The sequence below is a fragment of the Fusarium keratoplasticum genome, chromosome 13 (assembly GCF_025433545.1).
Source record: "Fusarium keratoplasticum isolate Fu6.1 chromosome 13, whole genome shotgun sequence".
Taxonomy (NCBI): domain Eukaryota; kingdom Fungi; phylum Ascomycota; class Sordariomycetes; order Hypocreales; family Nectriaceae; genus Fusarium; species Fusarium keratoplasticum.
The window spans coordinates 1005116-1021436 of NC_070541.1; the positions used below are offsets into that span (position 1 = coordinate 1005116).

The following is a 16321-nucleotide window of genomic DNA, read 5'->3' on the forward strand; positions in this document are numbered from 1 at the left end:
GTTATTAATTTATTAACTTTAAGAGATATTATAAGGAAAAAAAGATTATCTAGCTTTATATACTACCTTATTTATCTTATTTACTCTAGCCCCTTAATATTAGGTACTTTAGCATACTAAAAAAGGCTTATAGTTAAGAAATAGAGTATTTAATTAGATATTCTATTACTTATATTTTAAAGACTAAGTTCTTTTTAGCCTTCTATATAGCATATAAGGCTATTATAATAAAAAAAAATATTAAAGAGGCTTTTAAAGGAGCTAGCCTTATTTTCCTTAACCTAGAAAATATAGTCTTAAAGCTTAATATATAGCTATAGACGCTAATGCTAGTTAAGGAGGTATCTAATTAATTAACCTCTTAGGCATTAAGGACCCCAAAGACTATACTTAAGGCCTAATCTTAATCTAAATACCTAAAAAAATAAATTAAGAGGTATTAAAATAGCTCCCTAGAGTTAATCCTTAAAGCCCTAAGGTCTCTTAAGAAGGGGATAAAAGTAGTTATATATTAGGTTATATTATTAGTTACTAAAAATAAAGACCTTTAGGAGGCAAATAAGATACTTAGTTAGCGCTAGAGGGCAAAAAGAATATAGCTATAAAAGAGAGGGGTTATAATAATAGAGGAAGGAAGGTAAGTAATTAATTAAATAGATACTAATATATAGGTAATGGCTAAATCGTCGCGGAGTAATAATTAAGAGAGGTTAGCGCGACTAGGTATTTAGTATTATAATATCTATAGTAAGCCCGGCTATAATATAAGGACCTATTAGATAATAATTAAGATATCTAGGGAAAAGTATAATAAGTAATTTTAATTAATTAAATAGTTTATTATATTTTTATTGCGATTTTTATAAAAAAGGTTAAGATTTTTAAGATATTTATTTAACTAAGATACTTATTATATATATATATTACTATAATTTATAATATTAGTAATATTAAATATATTATTAATATTATTATAATCTTTAATAATTTAATATTATATATATTTTTTACCTATTTAAGTCTATAATTAAACCTTAGTTTATTAAACCTCTATAATATTATATTTTATTTTTTTTTAATAATAAATAATATTATCTTATATTATTATAAGGTATCTATATATAGCATAGCTATATTTATTTAATATTAAATATATTTTAATAGCTATATTACTATTTATTAAAAATATATTATTTTTTATATTAATTAAACTTATATTAATATAATAATTATTAATCTCTCTTAGCTTATTACTTATTAAGTATTATATTTATTAAAAGTATTTCTTAAATTTATTAAGCTAACATACATATATAGCGAGCGACATAGTTAAGCAAGTAATACACTTTTCCCTCTTATATCTAACTTTTTATTTAATTAATTAATTCCTAACCATAAAATATATCATAGTTAAATATTAAGGCTAGAACCCTTCTTACCCTTTAGGCCCTTTAAAATAATCTATATCTAAGTATCTAAAAAGCTATAAAGACTTACTAAGTCTCTAAGCCAAGGCTATATTAGCGACGAAATAACATTTAATCTCGACGCGATATTACTATAAATTTATATAAGCTATTAGATCTAGAGGAAGAGATACTTATTTACTTTATTCTTAACCTAGACTCGCGAGGATTTCCCCTATAGCTATATAATATAAAAGAAATAGCTAATTAATTACTTATTAACTATAATACACTACCTATTAATATATATTAGGCTTTAAACTTTATTAAGTAATACTAAGAGCTTAAGATATATTTTTTTTAAAAATATAACTACTAGAGAGCTAAATATAAAGATCTAATTATTATCTATAATTAGTTTTAGTTTATAGTAAATATAATCGCGAAGTATAATATCTAATTAGATAATATCTATAACTTTAATAAGACTAGCTTTCTTATAAGTATAATTATAAATAGAATAATTATTATAGGCTTAGAAAGGTATTTAAAGCTAAAATTAATATAGCCTAGAAACTAAGAATAGATTATAGTTATTTAAGTAATTAATATAAAAGGCTAAGTGATTTAGCTATTTATTATTTATATAAGCTAATATTACCTCACTAATTAATACTAAGAAAATAACCTCTTAGGTAATTAAGCTATTATAATAACCTAAAATAGCTAGACTAATAATAAGACTAATCTTAAGTAGCTTAAATACTTTAATTAATATATAACTAATTAATTAATTAATTCTTATTATCTCTTAATTCTTAATAGCTATAAAAGCTACTAGTTTATTAAATTTAAGAGATATTATAAGAAAAAGAAAATTATCTAGCTTTATATATTATCTTATTTCTCTTATCTACTCTAGCCCCTTAATATTAAGTACTTTAATATACTAAAGTAAGCTTATAATTAAGAAATAAAATATCTAATTAAATACTTTATTATATATATTTTAAAGACTAAGTTCTTTTTAGCCTTTTATATTATATATAAGGCTATTATAATAAAAAGAAATATTAAGGGAGCTTTTAAAAGAGCTAGCCTTATTCCCCTTAACCTAGAAGCTATAGTCTTAAAGCTTAATATATAGCTATAGACTCCAATACCTACCGAGGAGGGGGTTAAACCCTCTACCCCTTAGGTCTTAAGGACCCCAAAGACTATGCTTAAGGCTAGATCTTAGTCTAAATACCTCGAAAGATAAATTAAAAGGTATTATAATAGCTCCCTAGAGTTAATTATAGAGGCTATAAAATCTCTTATAAAGGTAATAAAGGGAAATATATATAAGATTATATTATTAAGGGCTAAGGTTAAAAACCTTTAAGAGGTAAATAAAATACTAAGCCGGCGCTAAAGGGTAAAAAGAACCTAGCTATAGAAAAGAGGAGTTATAATAATAAAGGAAGGAAGGTAGATAATTAATTAAATAGATATTAATATATAGGTAGTGGCTAAATTATCGAGATAAAGTAATTAAGGAAGGTTAATGCGACTAGGTATTTAGTATTATAATATCTGCGGTAAGCCTAGCTATAATATAAGGACCTATTAGATAGTAATTAAGATATTTAGGGAAAAATATAATAAGTAATTTTAATTAATTAGATAATTTATAGTATTTTTATTATAATTTTTAATCTTAGGGTAAAGAAAAGTATATTACTCGCTTAACTATGTTACTTACTATATATATATATTAAAGTATTATATTATATTTTTAATAAAAAGTATTTAATACTTTTTATTAAATTATATATATTTATATATTACTTATAAGAAATACTTAGGTTAATCTTGAATTATTAAATAAAACTAAGTAATAAATATTATTATAATTTCTTACTTAATAATAAACTCTTTTTTTTATATAACCTTAACCCTAACCCTAGTATTTATTTAATTAATAACTCAGCCTAGTAGTAAGTAATATTATAAAAATATATAGATATTATATACTTATTTATATAAATAATTTTAATAAAATTACTTATAAAGAAATAATTAAAATATAAGTAAAATACTTTATTTAAAGTAAATAAATAGAGGTTTTTATAATTATAAAATTATATATTAGCTAATAATAGTTTTAAAAGACTTTATAAATTTTAACCCTAAGTTTATAACTCTTATCTTAAGTAAAATATAATTAGTAATTAGTCTTAGAGGGCTAGGATAAAAAAGATATAGTTTAAATAAGAGTAAACTACCTTAATATAACCTTAAATCTAAGGGTTAAGTTAATATCTTAAAAATAAAATATATTCTAAGTATAATATTAATTAAAATAACCTAATTAAATACTCTTTTATTTTTTTATTAACTTTTAAGCTCTTATAATAATAAGAATTTAGTTTTTTAAAAAACCTAGGATTAATAAGGTATAAAACCTAGGCTTTATAAGTAAGCTATTAGTGCTATATTAAATACCTATATAAAAAAACCTTAGGTTAGCTAACTCCTAATTATAATATATAATAGGGTTAGGATAAAAGTAAAATATAATATATATATTTATTTTTTATTATATTAGCTTAAGTAGAATAATAAAAATACTATATATTTATTTATATTTTTATTAGTTATTAATATAAGCTATTAATAAGGGTATAATATTATTTTATATGTAATATTTTAGTATAATAAATTTAATTATAAAAGATATTAAAAAAAGTAAGATATATGCTATAAATTATAATTAAAATAATATTAATATAAATTAGTAGATTTATTATTATTTTTCTTATTATTAAATATTATTTTTATCTTATATCTTACTATAGTTGATTTTTAATAGATTTATATTATATTTTCTAGCTAGTACTTAAATTTAATAAAGATATTTATAACTCTCCTAACCCAGACCCTAATTATATTATTAATTATTTAATACTTATACTAGAAATATAACTTAATACTAGTATTAGGCTAGATTATAACTTTATAATTATAATAAATAAGTATTTAGTACTTTTTATTAAGTTAGGTAATATTATTTATATTTTATTATATTACCTTTAATTAATAACTAAAGCTTTTAATAAAATAAATTAAAACTACTATTATATAGTCCTTTTTAACTATAAACCCCTTTCCTCTATAACCTTAACCCTAATTAGCTATTAGCTAATCCTAACCCTAGTATTAAGAAATTTTAGACTAACTAGTAACTTAATTTAACTCTAAGTAATATTACTTTAAAGCATAGATAGTAAAACATAATTTATATAGGCGATTTTACTTAAATCGCTAGAGAATAATACCTAGGGTTAAGCCAGAATTATATATATTCTCCTCTCCCCTCTTTCCTAATTGCCTCAGGGGCTGCCCACCAAGGCAGCCCAAGGTCCGGGGCTTCGCCGAGGTTTTAACGACCTTTTGCCGGTTCTAACTAATCATGTGTACATGCCCTTATCCAACATTATTCATTTCCCAAATTAGTACTCAGGTTATTGATAACAGTGGCTCGTTCGCCTGCTTGAGCTTGGCACTATAATTCCCTGTTGGCTGCCCTCACCAACCAACCTCTTCCCTGGACAGATATCTCAGACCACATTCGTTGCTGAAAGCGGGGCCTCTCTCCCTTAATCAAACCCCGGCTATCAACTCATCGTATGGGCGGCTCGGGTTTTAAATAAGCCACTTTGCCTCTTGTAGGGCCAACACAAAGTCACCACCCTCTCACCATCCCTCTCAATTCGCACTCACCGCACTCACCGCACTCACACTATCATACCGAATCGTCATGGAAGACTTTGGCCCCGTTCCTGAATCTTTACTTGATTTCTCACCTCCTCCGAACACTCCTCCTCATTTTCTCGTACGTCATGAAGGCCAGAGGTGGGTACGCAAGACGCTCAGGGATCTGAACCAGCGGTCGCGCTGGCACGACCGCCCGTTCACCTGGGGCTTCACCATCTTCCGCACCGTCTACACGCCCGAGTCGGATGAGACGTTTCCTAGAGCTGTCGAGGAACTCAACCAGCTCGCACGCCAGTACGTCTTCGATGACCTGCGAAGCCGCCGTGAGCCTGGCCAAGAGCCTTTCGATCCTCGCCCCAATGAGGAACTTGCCCGACGATTCTACTGTGATATCATACAAGATGCCGCGTCGTTGGATGGAGCAAGCCCTGATGAAGTGGGCAGACGCTTTGATGCCTGGGTCGCTGAGCATCATCTGCAGCCACCACAACCCGTCATCAAAATGGGGCGATTTTGCGTCTGTATCATGCTGGACCAGCAGGGCATCGACCACTTCCTTCAGGTAAACAGGGCCAAAAGATCCTTTGACCGCGCCCAGTATGATCTTTACGTCAAGGTCGTGACTGAGTTCTCGCACGAGAATGAAGAAGGGGAAGATAGGCTCTGGATGCGAGTTGGTATTCGCGGGCAGTTGTGGTCATTTGCTTGGGATTGGCCTGATATGGATATTACTGAGATGGGAGTGGAGGGCGAGACGGAGAGGATTCGGAACTGGTATGGTTGGCGTTGTTGAGTTTCCTCTGCCTAAGGGGACGGAATGTTGGGTATGGTAGCGAAGAGGATAGTTTTTGGCACAATTATTAATTAGAGAATGTTTGCCTTCCAACAGTGTTGAACGGCGTCTTGAATACACAGACAAACAAGGTATTTTCAAACATGTCAATGATGGCTGAGATGGCCTTTGTTGAGAAGCGTCATGACAATCACCAGCACAGTTTTCAATACAATGACAACGTACACCCCTCGTAAAACACCACCAAGGTGATCCTGCCATGTTCATAATGCCTAAGTACATACCCTATATATCTAATGTACCTCATTTACCCCAGTCATATGTCGGTCCTGTACAGTAGGCCCGCTCAACAACAAGCTTCGCACTGCACTCTGAAAACTGCTTGCCGAGAGACGGATTAGCCGCCAACAATAGAGAGATGTGTATGCCGGTGCTCATGCAGATGGAAGCGCAGGTGTCGCCCTCCTCAGTCACGTGCCATCGTCCGCACTGCGTCGTGGTATCTTGGGCAGCCGTCGCGTTGTTTGGGGGATTTACTGGGAACGCAGTGTAGTCGGTGCTAGGATGCGGAGTGACAGTGTCATCGCCGGCTCCGAATTGAGGTATCTCTCCATCTTGAGGTTCTGCGCAGAGGATCCAGCAAAAAGAATTTCCCCCAGAGTTTAGGTTGCTGCATTCGCGGTTGATCCAGGGGTTGAATCTCCGCAAGCTGCCGGGACTCAAGCCCTCGTTCTTCTCGATGGCGGTGCAGTTACTCTTTTGTGAGTACTTGACGAGTCTGGCGCATGCGAGGGGGAGACAGAGCTCAGTGCCAGCAGGAATACTGCCGCAATCATGGATGGCCGAGTTGAGGTTGTACAAGGCGGCAGGAGAAAGGTTGTTTTTCAAGGCAACCTTCTCGCAGGTACTTTCGCCTTTACTAGTGCGGTAAATGTTGTCGGATATACAAAACGTGGATGATTCGTCTTCTGGGACGGGATCAAGCGAAGGTGGAATGTCTGTTGGCCCTTGTTTGCCGCATGTCTTGTACACGAGCTTCAGATCATCCTGGAACCATTCGTCGTAGGCCGAGTATGAACCGCTCTGCATCATGGCGAGTTTCTTGATGTAACACTCGGAGCACACTTCGGAATAAGGCATCTCGTCGATTCTATCCACCTCGGTGAACTTGTCAATGATGTCTGTATGCACGCGTTAGGAGATGCTTCAGAAGCAAGCTTGTCATCTCGTCACTTACCATTGCAGTACTCTCCCGTCTTGCTATCCTTGACGCATGTCTCATTCACTCCAGCCCACATGCGTCCTCCCCGTGTCGTGGGCAGCTGCCGAGAAATGTTGTACCCATGGCACCATGCCTCGACGCCGTTGAACCAATCTGCGAGAGACTTGCCACAGGACTTGCCGCAGATGGACTCAGTAAGAGCCTCATTGTCCGGTGAGCCTCTGTACGATGGCTCTTGAAACCTTGTGATGTACTGATCGCAGATGATCTTGGAGCTCAACGCCTTCTTGCACGCGTCGGGCACGTCGACGTTTCGCAGCCCGTCTCCAGTGTATAGCTGGAATCCTGGAACTGGACGAGGTCCAGAAACCTCACTGGCTCCCTCGAGCCAGGCCAGTATGGACGACCGGTAGCCATTGATATTGTCCTTGGCAAGTGTCGCGTTACCGTTGTATGGCGAAACCATCTCGAGAGTGCCCTTGGTGCAGAGGTTGTAGATCCACAAGCCGTCGCTCTGCTGAACCTCGACAGCGCGATCTTGACAATTGCCCTTTTCGACACATTTTTGATCATAGTCGGAGAACCACGAGTAAAGCCCTGCACCCAGTACGTAGATGGCAGAAGAATCTATGATGCGTAGCGCCCAAGAGCTGTAGCAACCCACGCGATCAGTCTTGCAGTCTTGAAAACAGGGGTCGTCGGGGAAGTGGCCAATGCGGAAAGGCGAAGGGGCTCTGGGTACAGGCTGATAGTAAGGTGACTCGGTCTGGATCATGCCCATGAGGATGTTCTTGGCTCCAGTAAGCTGGTATTGGTACAGGGTGCTGTGCTCGGATGAAGTTGCCCATAGCCAAGCTCGCTGGCTCTCGATTAAGATGCCTCTTGCTGCGTACACACTTATCTGGGTCTGTTTTGGATCGTCAATGTCGTGGTCCGCGACCCATGCCCAGACATTCTCAAGGTAGGCCGTCGAGCCCGACGTCAAGTGAAGAAGCATGGATGCCGCTTTGCATTTGGGGTCAACAGAACCTGTGCTCTTTGCACAATCTGGGGTCTGCAAGTTGGATCCAGCGGCGCCTCCAACCCGGAAATGGGAATCTGCATCGTGACGATTAGTTATTGTTTGCTGGTTACTTAATATCCTAGAGAAAACTCACTCCACATTCCCACAGATCCTTTAATCGCTTCTTGGGCATTCCACTGCATAAAAATAGCTCCTGCTATTGGTCCAGAGACAGTAAAGAGCATATCTTAGATCTCAATAATGCCTGGTGCGTCTCCTGGCCGTCTAACCTGCACGGCGATATGCAGATTACGCTCATCCTCAAACCTGGACCCGGTGGCCATGATCTGCGACCATGCTTGACCAATAATTCTAGAGCCCATGGGAACACATAGTATATCCTTAATGATATACACGCCATAGGGGAAGTAGACAATAGAAGATATATTAGCAGCCCCATCTAGGATCGAGTTAAGAACAGCAGTATCGTCAGTCTTTCCATCGCCCTTAGCCCCAAGAGCCTTAACATTCATAACCTTATTATTAGGGACATTATAATACTTAGGCCGCCTTCTGGTAAAGAGGTTTGGCTTCATCTTATCATATGCTATGCCTAGGAGCTCCTCTGTTCGGTTCATGGCAGGAACTCTTTCACCGTTGACGAACTTGCTGATCCCTTTGGCATCAGTAATCTTACCAAATCCCCAACTATCCAGGTGAACCTCATCGCCTCCTCCAAGGAGTACGCGATTCTCGGCCGAATCTGAGATAGCAGTCTTAACATTAAAAAAGCCGACGTTTTGGACGAGAAGAGAGGTTACATTCTCGGCATGCAACAAAGTGACGATGCCATTCTGAGTATTTGCAATAATAGAATCGGCGAGGACAAGAGAGCCAACAGTTTGCCCTTTGCTATTCGGGCCGCCAGAGCCTCCGGTCACGACCATACCAGACTCGCAGCTCTCAATAATAAAGTCCTACATAGTCCATGCCCAGTCCCAGTAAACCTGCACTGCGGTCTTACAGTTAATAAAGACGAGATGGCTAGTAGTAAACTGCTGGTTGCCAAAATAGGCTCCAAAGTTACCTCCCATAAAGGTGAGGTCGGCGAGGAACCCGCCTAAGCCGTTTTCTATGTATATTCCTTGCTAGGTATTGCCTAGGATATCCGAGTTATATTATATGTAGAACTTAATGTTTTCGAGAGATGACGCCTATGCAACTTGCCAGTGGATGCCATAGACGTAAGCCCCCGGGTCGGTCAAGCGGATATCTATCTTGAAGTTCCTGATACTCCGTAGGAAGTTGGCTGTATTGAGATACCTGTGTTAGTTAGTTTTGTGTTCACTTGTACCAAAGTAATGTCAGGGATACTTACCAACCCACGTCGTCTGCAACGTACTTGTTGGAAGTAAAGACGCCGAGTCCCACAAAGCTGGAGGCCGCCAGGATTGTTGGAACATTAATAGGCTACATGCCATCAGTGTTAGCTACTCATACCATTTCAGACTGGAGGAAGTCTTACATCACCAAGGAACTGCGTATTGTAGTACTGGATGATAGAGCTGCTGATGAGATATGTGCCGGGAGGAAAGTAGACGACGGCTGGAGTGGTTGTGCTTGAGTGACAAGTTTCACCGCAACGCAGCCCATCCGCGATTGCCTTATTGATAGCTGCTGTATTATCTGTCTTGCCGTCTCCCTTGGCACTAAAGTCTTTGACGTTTCGCTAGACCTTGTAGTCGGGGGTTGCATAGGGGCTCTCGCCCGGGTGCTTCTGGTCGTCGATCATCCAGTATCCAGAAGCACGCTTCTCCTTGGGGCTGTCGGCAAACTTGGATAGTAGTCCCTCTGGAGTCTTTCGGGGTTTGGGAGTATTCGTGTCAGTAGAGCCTTCCTTAGAATGCTTCTTGCGAGCGGCCTCGGCAACTTGGCTGTGGTTGCCTTTGGGTTCCTGGGGAGTGGACTCGGCGAGGACACGAGCCGCATGAGAGAGCTCGGTGGGGATGCGATACCCTGATGAAGAGTTGTCATCGTCCCCAGCAGTATTGCGTAGAGAAAGGGAAGCAGGCTCTGACTTGTACCGAAGCAGGGCCGCCGGTTGTTCTGCCGTTACTTCCTTGAACTCGTGCTTGTTAAAGGCTGGATGGTTGATTCTGTCCTTGTTGACAACTGCAAGAGCCTTCAGAGCCTGATGAACCATAGATTTGGCATCTTGAACTGTCTCTGGGGCACTGCTACTGCGTGGACTGTTGGCATTGCTGGAAGACGTCGCTGCAGCTAAGCCAAGAAGCGCAAGGAGAATCACGACGAGCCCCAATCTTGGGGGCAGCGCCATCGGACAGAGCATTTTGAAAAGATAGATCTATCGAGAAAGTTGAGGTGAGAATTCCAAACAGCAAACGGTGAGTTGATATCCGAGAGAGAGCCTTGAAGCACTGATGACTTGACTTGATAGTTGACAACAAGGGGCCCTGGCGAGGAGAGGAGACTTCGAAACACCATCACGTCAGGCCCACTATATTAATCTGAGACACCGGAGCTCGCCTCACTTTGATATACCAAAATGAGTCTAATTCATTCAAAACACTTAGACAGGGACGCAGGGGTGTATATTTCGGAGGGATGCGGGCCGTGGGAATCTCCCGCGTGGGGCCGTCTCAGGTCATATGGGGCGTGCTGGGATTCGGACCAGGAATCCCGGCTCTTGGTTACAACGATCGGACTGCGAGCAAAAAGGTTTTAATTTATGCCCTGCAAAAATTGTGGCAGATGATGTCGAAAATTTTATTTTTTTCAAATACGAGGCTTGTTGGTTCCAGCACCGAAGCTTGTTGGTTCTAACACCAGTGTTGGTAGTTGTCCATGACATGTTGAAACGGTCCTCTGCAATCAATGGAAAAGGGATTGAAGACGTGAGTGGTTGCTCCTGAGCACGGAAGTATGAGAGTGATTGGAAGGAGCCGGAAATTGTCGACAGACAGGCCGTTAGCAATCACTCTCTAACGTTGCCAAGACTATTGGTCGATCAAGCAATGTTGGCTATGCGAGTCCATCTCTGGAAGCACGGCAGTTATTTACGAAAGGCAACTGTATATCTGTCTGCCTTATTAGATCAGTCTCGAGATTCTATTGCCTACCAAACCCGTTTTCTTTCCGTGTCACCTTCAAAGGGCATCTTCACAATGGAGATGTTGTCACGCCTCAGCGTGAGGAACTTGTCGGTCTTTGTTTTATTTTTCCTTTCCTTGACTTTTCATCCCGCCTACGCAGAGGACACTCCAGAGTGTAGCAAAACCAAGCCTTGCGAGAATGGCTGTTGCAGCAAGTACGGCTACTGTGGTTATGGCAAAGACTGCAAGTTCACCTCTACCCCTCAAATGAACGAGTACTGACGTAAATACCAAGTCTGTGAAAAAGAAGTCTGTGTCAACAACTGCGACTCAAAGTCTGAATGCGATCCTGGCGGCTTCGGAAAGGAGTTTGTCCAACAGTCCAAGTGCCCCTTGAACGTGTGCTGCTCCAAGGATGGCTGGTGTGGCTTCACAGATGAGTATTGCGGCAAAAACAAGGTTAAGGCTCCCAGCTGTGACTCGTCCCAAAAGATCCAAAGGGTTGTTGGATACTATGAAGGCTGGGCTCCCAGACGGTCCTGCCACGCCTTCAAGCCAGAGCAGATCCCAAGTGGTGTCTACACTCACATCAAACTTTGCCTTTGCCACCATCGACGCGTTGACCTTTTCAGTCCGACCTGCATCGTCCGGAGATGTGGCGTACTATAAGCGTCTCACCGCGTTGAAGGAACTGGATCCTGATCTCAAGGTCCTCATTGCTATTGGCGGATGGACCTTTAACGACCCTGGTCCAACCGCGACTACCTTTTCCGATATTTCAAGATCGGAGAAGAATCAACAGATGTTTATCAAGTCGTTGATTAGTTTTATGACTGTCTATGGCTTTGATGGCGTCGACCTCGACTGGGAATACCCCGTCACCAATGAGCGCAGCGGGCGCAAGGAGGATTACGCCAACTTTCCCAAGTTCATTGCCAATCTCAAAAAGGCTCTCAAGTCGAGCGGCCGTGATGAGCTCTCTTTGACTCTGCCGGCGTCATACTGTAAGTTATACGGTATGTTCTTTCTGGGACTCTTCACTTACTATTTGGCTAGGGTACTTGCAATACTTTGACATTGTCAGGCTGGAGCCTCATGTCGATTTTTTCAACATGTAAGTTATGATGCGTATCAGCCCGCTGTTCATTAGTAGGATTGCTAACATAATATGTAGGATGACCTATGACCTCCATGGAACCTGGGACAAGCCTATCAAGTCGATTGGGCCATATCTCAACGCCCACACCAACCTCACCGAGATTGAGGATACAATGACCCTTCTCTGGCGCAACAAGATGGATCCTGAAAAGATCGTTCTGGGCACAGGTTTCTACGGCCGGGCCTTTACGGCCTCCAGTCGGGATTGCCTTAAGTCTGGATGCCGCTACGAGTCTGGAGCACCGAGGCAAAAGTGCAGCAACGAAGTCAGCGTCATGATGAACTCTGAGATTATGGACGTCATCAAGAGGACAAACGCCAAACCCCAGCTCGAAAAGAAGGCTGCCGTCAAGACTCTCGTGTTCGACGATGACAATTGGGTTGCCTATGATGACGAGGAAACTCTCAAGATGAAGGTCGACTTTGCCAAGAAGCAGTGTCTAAGCGGCGTCATGGTCTGGGCTGTATCTCAAGATGATGAAGACGGCACTTTTTCAAAGGCCATTGGCAAGGCTGCCGGTCGCAAGTTTTCTGAGTCTGGTATAGGAGGTCCTCAGCCGGTCACAGATGATGGTTTGGACGAGAAGGAGACCAAGCATGCCCAATGCAAATGGACCAACTGTGGACAGTGTAAGTCTTGAACCCGATATGCTCGTTCAACTGCTGACCATTCCTAGCGTGCCCATCCGGTTGGATCCGCATGTTGCGCAAGGACGACAAAGCCCGCGAGAACGAGTACATGGTGGATGAAACCGGTTGCTTCGAGGGTGTTCATCAACTATGCTGCCCCCCAGAGGGAGACACCCCAACATGTGGCTGGTACACGCATCACAATGGCAAGTGTAAGCAGCAGTGCCCCGAGGGCACATTTGAGATTGGATCTCTCAGCAAGCACTGTCGCAGCAACTACCAGTCTGCGTGCTGTTCCACTGGCAGTAGCAACACCAAGCTCTATGACCAGTGCTTCTGGACTGAAGGTCCCAAATGCGACAAGTTTGCCTGTGCTCCCGACTTGGAAAAAGTGGCTTCATCTTCCACGGGTAGTGGAGGTGCTACTTGCGATGCTCGTAACTGGGGCCCCGAGACACCGGATACCTTGCAGGAACGCAAGTGCTGCGAGAAAAAAGACGAGAATCAACGTTGGGGAGACTGCAAGTGGTACGACAACGTCGGCCCTGGTGCTCCTGAAGACTATGACAGCTTCTGCCGTAGCGGCTGCCCCAATGATAGGGTCAGAGTCGCCATGGACACCTTCTGGAACACTGAAAAGGGCGTAGGTGCTGGCTGCCTCGGAGGGGCAAAGTCCAAGTGCTGCCTCCCCAAGTCAACAACAATCACCAAACGCGAGTCTCCGCATGATCCTACTTTGAGGGATGCGCTGGCAGCGTTTGTCCAGCGTCCCATATGTGAGATTGACAGAGAAATTGGTGGTATTGGCTTGGGCGATGGCTGGTCAAAACGGTCTCTTGACTTTCAGGAAATTTCTGTAGGAAGATCTCACAATGTTCACCAACATGGCCATGGTAACCTCTTTGGACGCCGAAGCCCTCATCACGGCCATTCCCACTCGGCAGCACTCCAGGAGAGGCGGGATGAAAAGGGCGCTGGGACCTACGACATACAGCTGATCATCTCGCTGATGTATGTGTTGTTGCAGGGCAAGGCAACACTGAACCAACGAACGATATGGAACGATGAAGTTGTACCGGAATTCCCGAGTCTGGAATGGGGGAAGCTTGCCAGGTTCATCCAGAAGATGAAGATGATTGCCACTTATGGCTACCATCAGCTGGCGGACCTCATTGTCTGCAACCTCGCCGACTGGAACAAGATGGTCTCGGGCAAGGAAGAGAATTGCGAGTGCAGCACCGTGTACTGCTGCCCAGGCGGTGGCGACTATTGCTCAAAGGGAGAAATAGAGGACTTTGATCGCAGGGGTGTCGATCCTGGGCCCGAGAAGAGTTCTGATACGCATGGGGTAGCCTATCAGCATCTGGAGGATCGAGCGGCAGATGATCCATTGCCAGGTCAACCAAGGCCTTTCACAATAACGTACCCCGATGGGTCTACGGTGGTGATTCGGTCCCAGGAGGTGAAAATATTGACGCATTTCTTTTCACCAACAAGATGGATGGACGCTGACTTTGCATGTTAGTATCCTCTGGCAGGGCAAAGAGACTGGCCTGCAGGACATCCCATCTGGACTTTGGTTTACATTCCTGCCAACACGCCTGGTTGTGTTGATGTCTATCCGATTAGAATTACGATTACGTCCAACGTGGCCGGCGTGAATAGTAAGTTGTTGAAGTTAATGACGTGGCGATGACGGCTTCTTTATCAAGAAGTATCATGAATTTCTGACCAAGGCGCTAACACTGCATCCCAGTTGAACACATCGTCGAGCTCAACACCATCGCAAGGTTCCTCACAGCCGCCTTGGCCAGCGGCGCCATCAGAGAAGACCTTGTCACCGGAACCATGTTTTTGGACTATAATCTGCCGCATCTAAATGGCCAGACTCTGACTGCGTTTGACAACGGTGTCATACCGACGGAGCCACTCAGCCGTATTTTTCACACGCTGGGAAGTAGTGACAACCGCGGTGTCTTTGTACTACTAAACCCAGGCCTGAACCAAGTCAAGACATGCGTGAGTCGCCCTGTTGGTCGTTTCAAGTATTGCATGTGATGGCTAATCTCGATTTGGCGGACCAGATCTGGAGGCGAGATCTTAACTACCGCAGATGCTGGTATATGCGAGACGGACCGATGGAAGACCTTTTGAACAATTTCGACAACAACGAGGAGTTTTTGCTGGTCCTCCGCGAGGTACGTTGAAAAGAGCCAAACATGAGTCGTGATAAGTTGGCTAACCCTTGTAAAGGTTATCACGGTCATCAACTATCTGGCGGCCGATGAAGTTTGGAGTAGAATCTTGCACATCAACAGAGGTCTCCGCCGAGAGTTTGATTACTTGGAGCAGTGGGAGATGTCTTTATTGCCTCCAAACCAGCCACGGTCTCAAATTGTCGGGGCGTGGAACCAATTCATAGCCAACGAGTTGCGAGCGATGGTCAATTTCGCACGGGACTATGTGCAGACGTGGGTGCGCAACGCGCGGAATAGATATCGAGGCAACAATGATGAGGATGTCATCTTGTTCCTCGCAAGGCTAAGCACGCTCCTACGGTACGCCCTTGAGATGAACTTGCCGATACATGAGCTCCTAAATTAAGTAGGAGATGTTGTCATAGGTGCTTGGGCTGCATGAAGCGGATACTTAGAGAGCGTGCTACTTATATAGAAGTGGTATTAAGATGGATATAGATTTATAGTTTCTTAGAGGAATAAAACATACTAAACATAGCTATATCTAATACTAAATTTTAATACCCTACTATATATTATAATTAGGGGTTAGCTAACCTAAGGTTTTTTTATATAGGGATTTAGCGTAATGCTAATAGCTTACTTATAAAGCCTAAGTTTTATATCTTATTAACCCTAGGTTTTTTAAAAAACTAGATTCTTATTATTCTAAGAGCCTAAAAGTTAATAAAAAAATAAAAAAATATTTAATTAGGTTATTTTAATTAACTTAATACCTAGAATATATTTTATTCTTAAGATATTAATTTAACCCTTAGATTTAAGGTTATTTTAAGGTAATTTATCCTATTATCTATTAAAACTATCGGCAGGCTAGCTAATAGTTTTTTTATATAAGAGTTTTTTTTTATACTAATAGACTATAGGTTAGCTAATAGTTTTTTTCTTAATTAGTTAATAGTTTTTAAAAAATAGGGTTTTAATATAGTTATAATTCCGTAAAAAAGATATATATTATATTAAGCTATAAAGATCTTAG

The 16321-nt window shown here is 41.0% G+C and overlaps 3 protein-coding genes across 3 annotated transcripts; 2 read left to right on the plus strand and 1 right to left on the minus strand.

Moving 5' to 3' along the window:
- Positions 1 to 5208: 5208 nt before the first annotated feature.
- Positions 5209 to 5958, plus strand: NCS57_01465600 (uncharacterized protein; the record flags this gene model as incomplete). The annotated part of the gene is made up of 1 exon (XM_053064252.1): positions 5209 to 5958. The coding sequence occupies one exon, from the start codon at positions 5209 to 5211 to the stop codon at positions 5956 to 5958; it is 750 nt and encodes a 249-aa protein (XP_052906535.1).
- Positions 5959 to 6261: 303 nt separating this feature from the next.
- Positions 6262 to 10533, minus strand: NCS57_01465700 (uncharacterized protein; the record flags this gene model as incomplete). The annotated part of the gene is made up of 8 exons (XM_053064253.1): positions 6262 to 7139; positions 7196 to 8278; positions 8338 to 8380; positions 8474 to 9160; positions 9407 to 9506; positions 9562 to 9653; positions 9709 to 9735; positions 9919 to 10533. 8 exons carry the CDS (start codon positions 10531 to 10533, stop codon positions 6262 to 6264), a joined length of 3525 nt encoding a protein of 1174 aa, XP_052906536.1.
- Positions 10534 to 11810: 1277 nt separating this feature from the next.
- On the plus strand, positions 11811 to 15688 carry NCS57_01465800 (Chitinase; the record flags this gene model as incomplete). Its single annotated transcript, XM_053064254.1, has 8 exons — positions 11811 to 12300; positions 12353 to 12410; positions 12471 to 13084; positions 13132 to 14546; positions 14610 to 14748; positions 14841 to 15103; positions 15169 to 15282; positions 15338 to 15688. 8 exons carry the CDS (start codon positions 11811 to 11813, stop codon positions 15686 to 15688), a joined length of 3444 nt encoding a protein of 1147 aa, XP_052906537.1.
- Between the last annotated feature and the right edge of the window lie 633 nt (positions 15689 to 16321).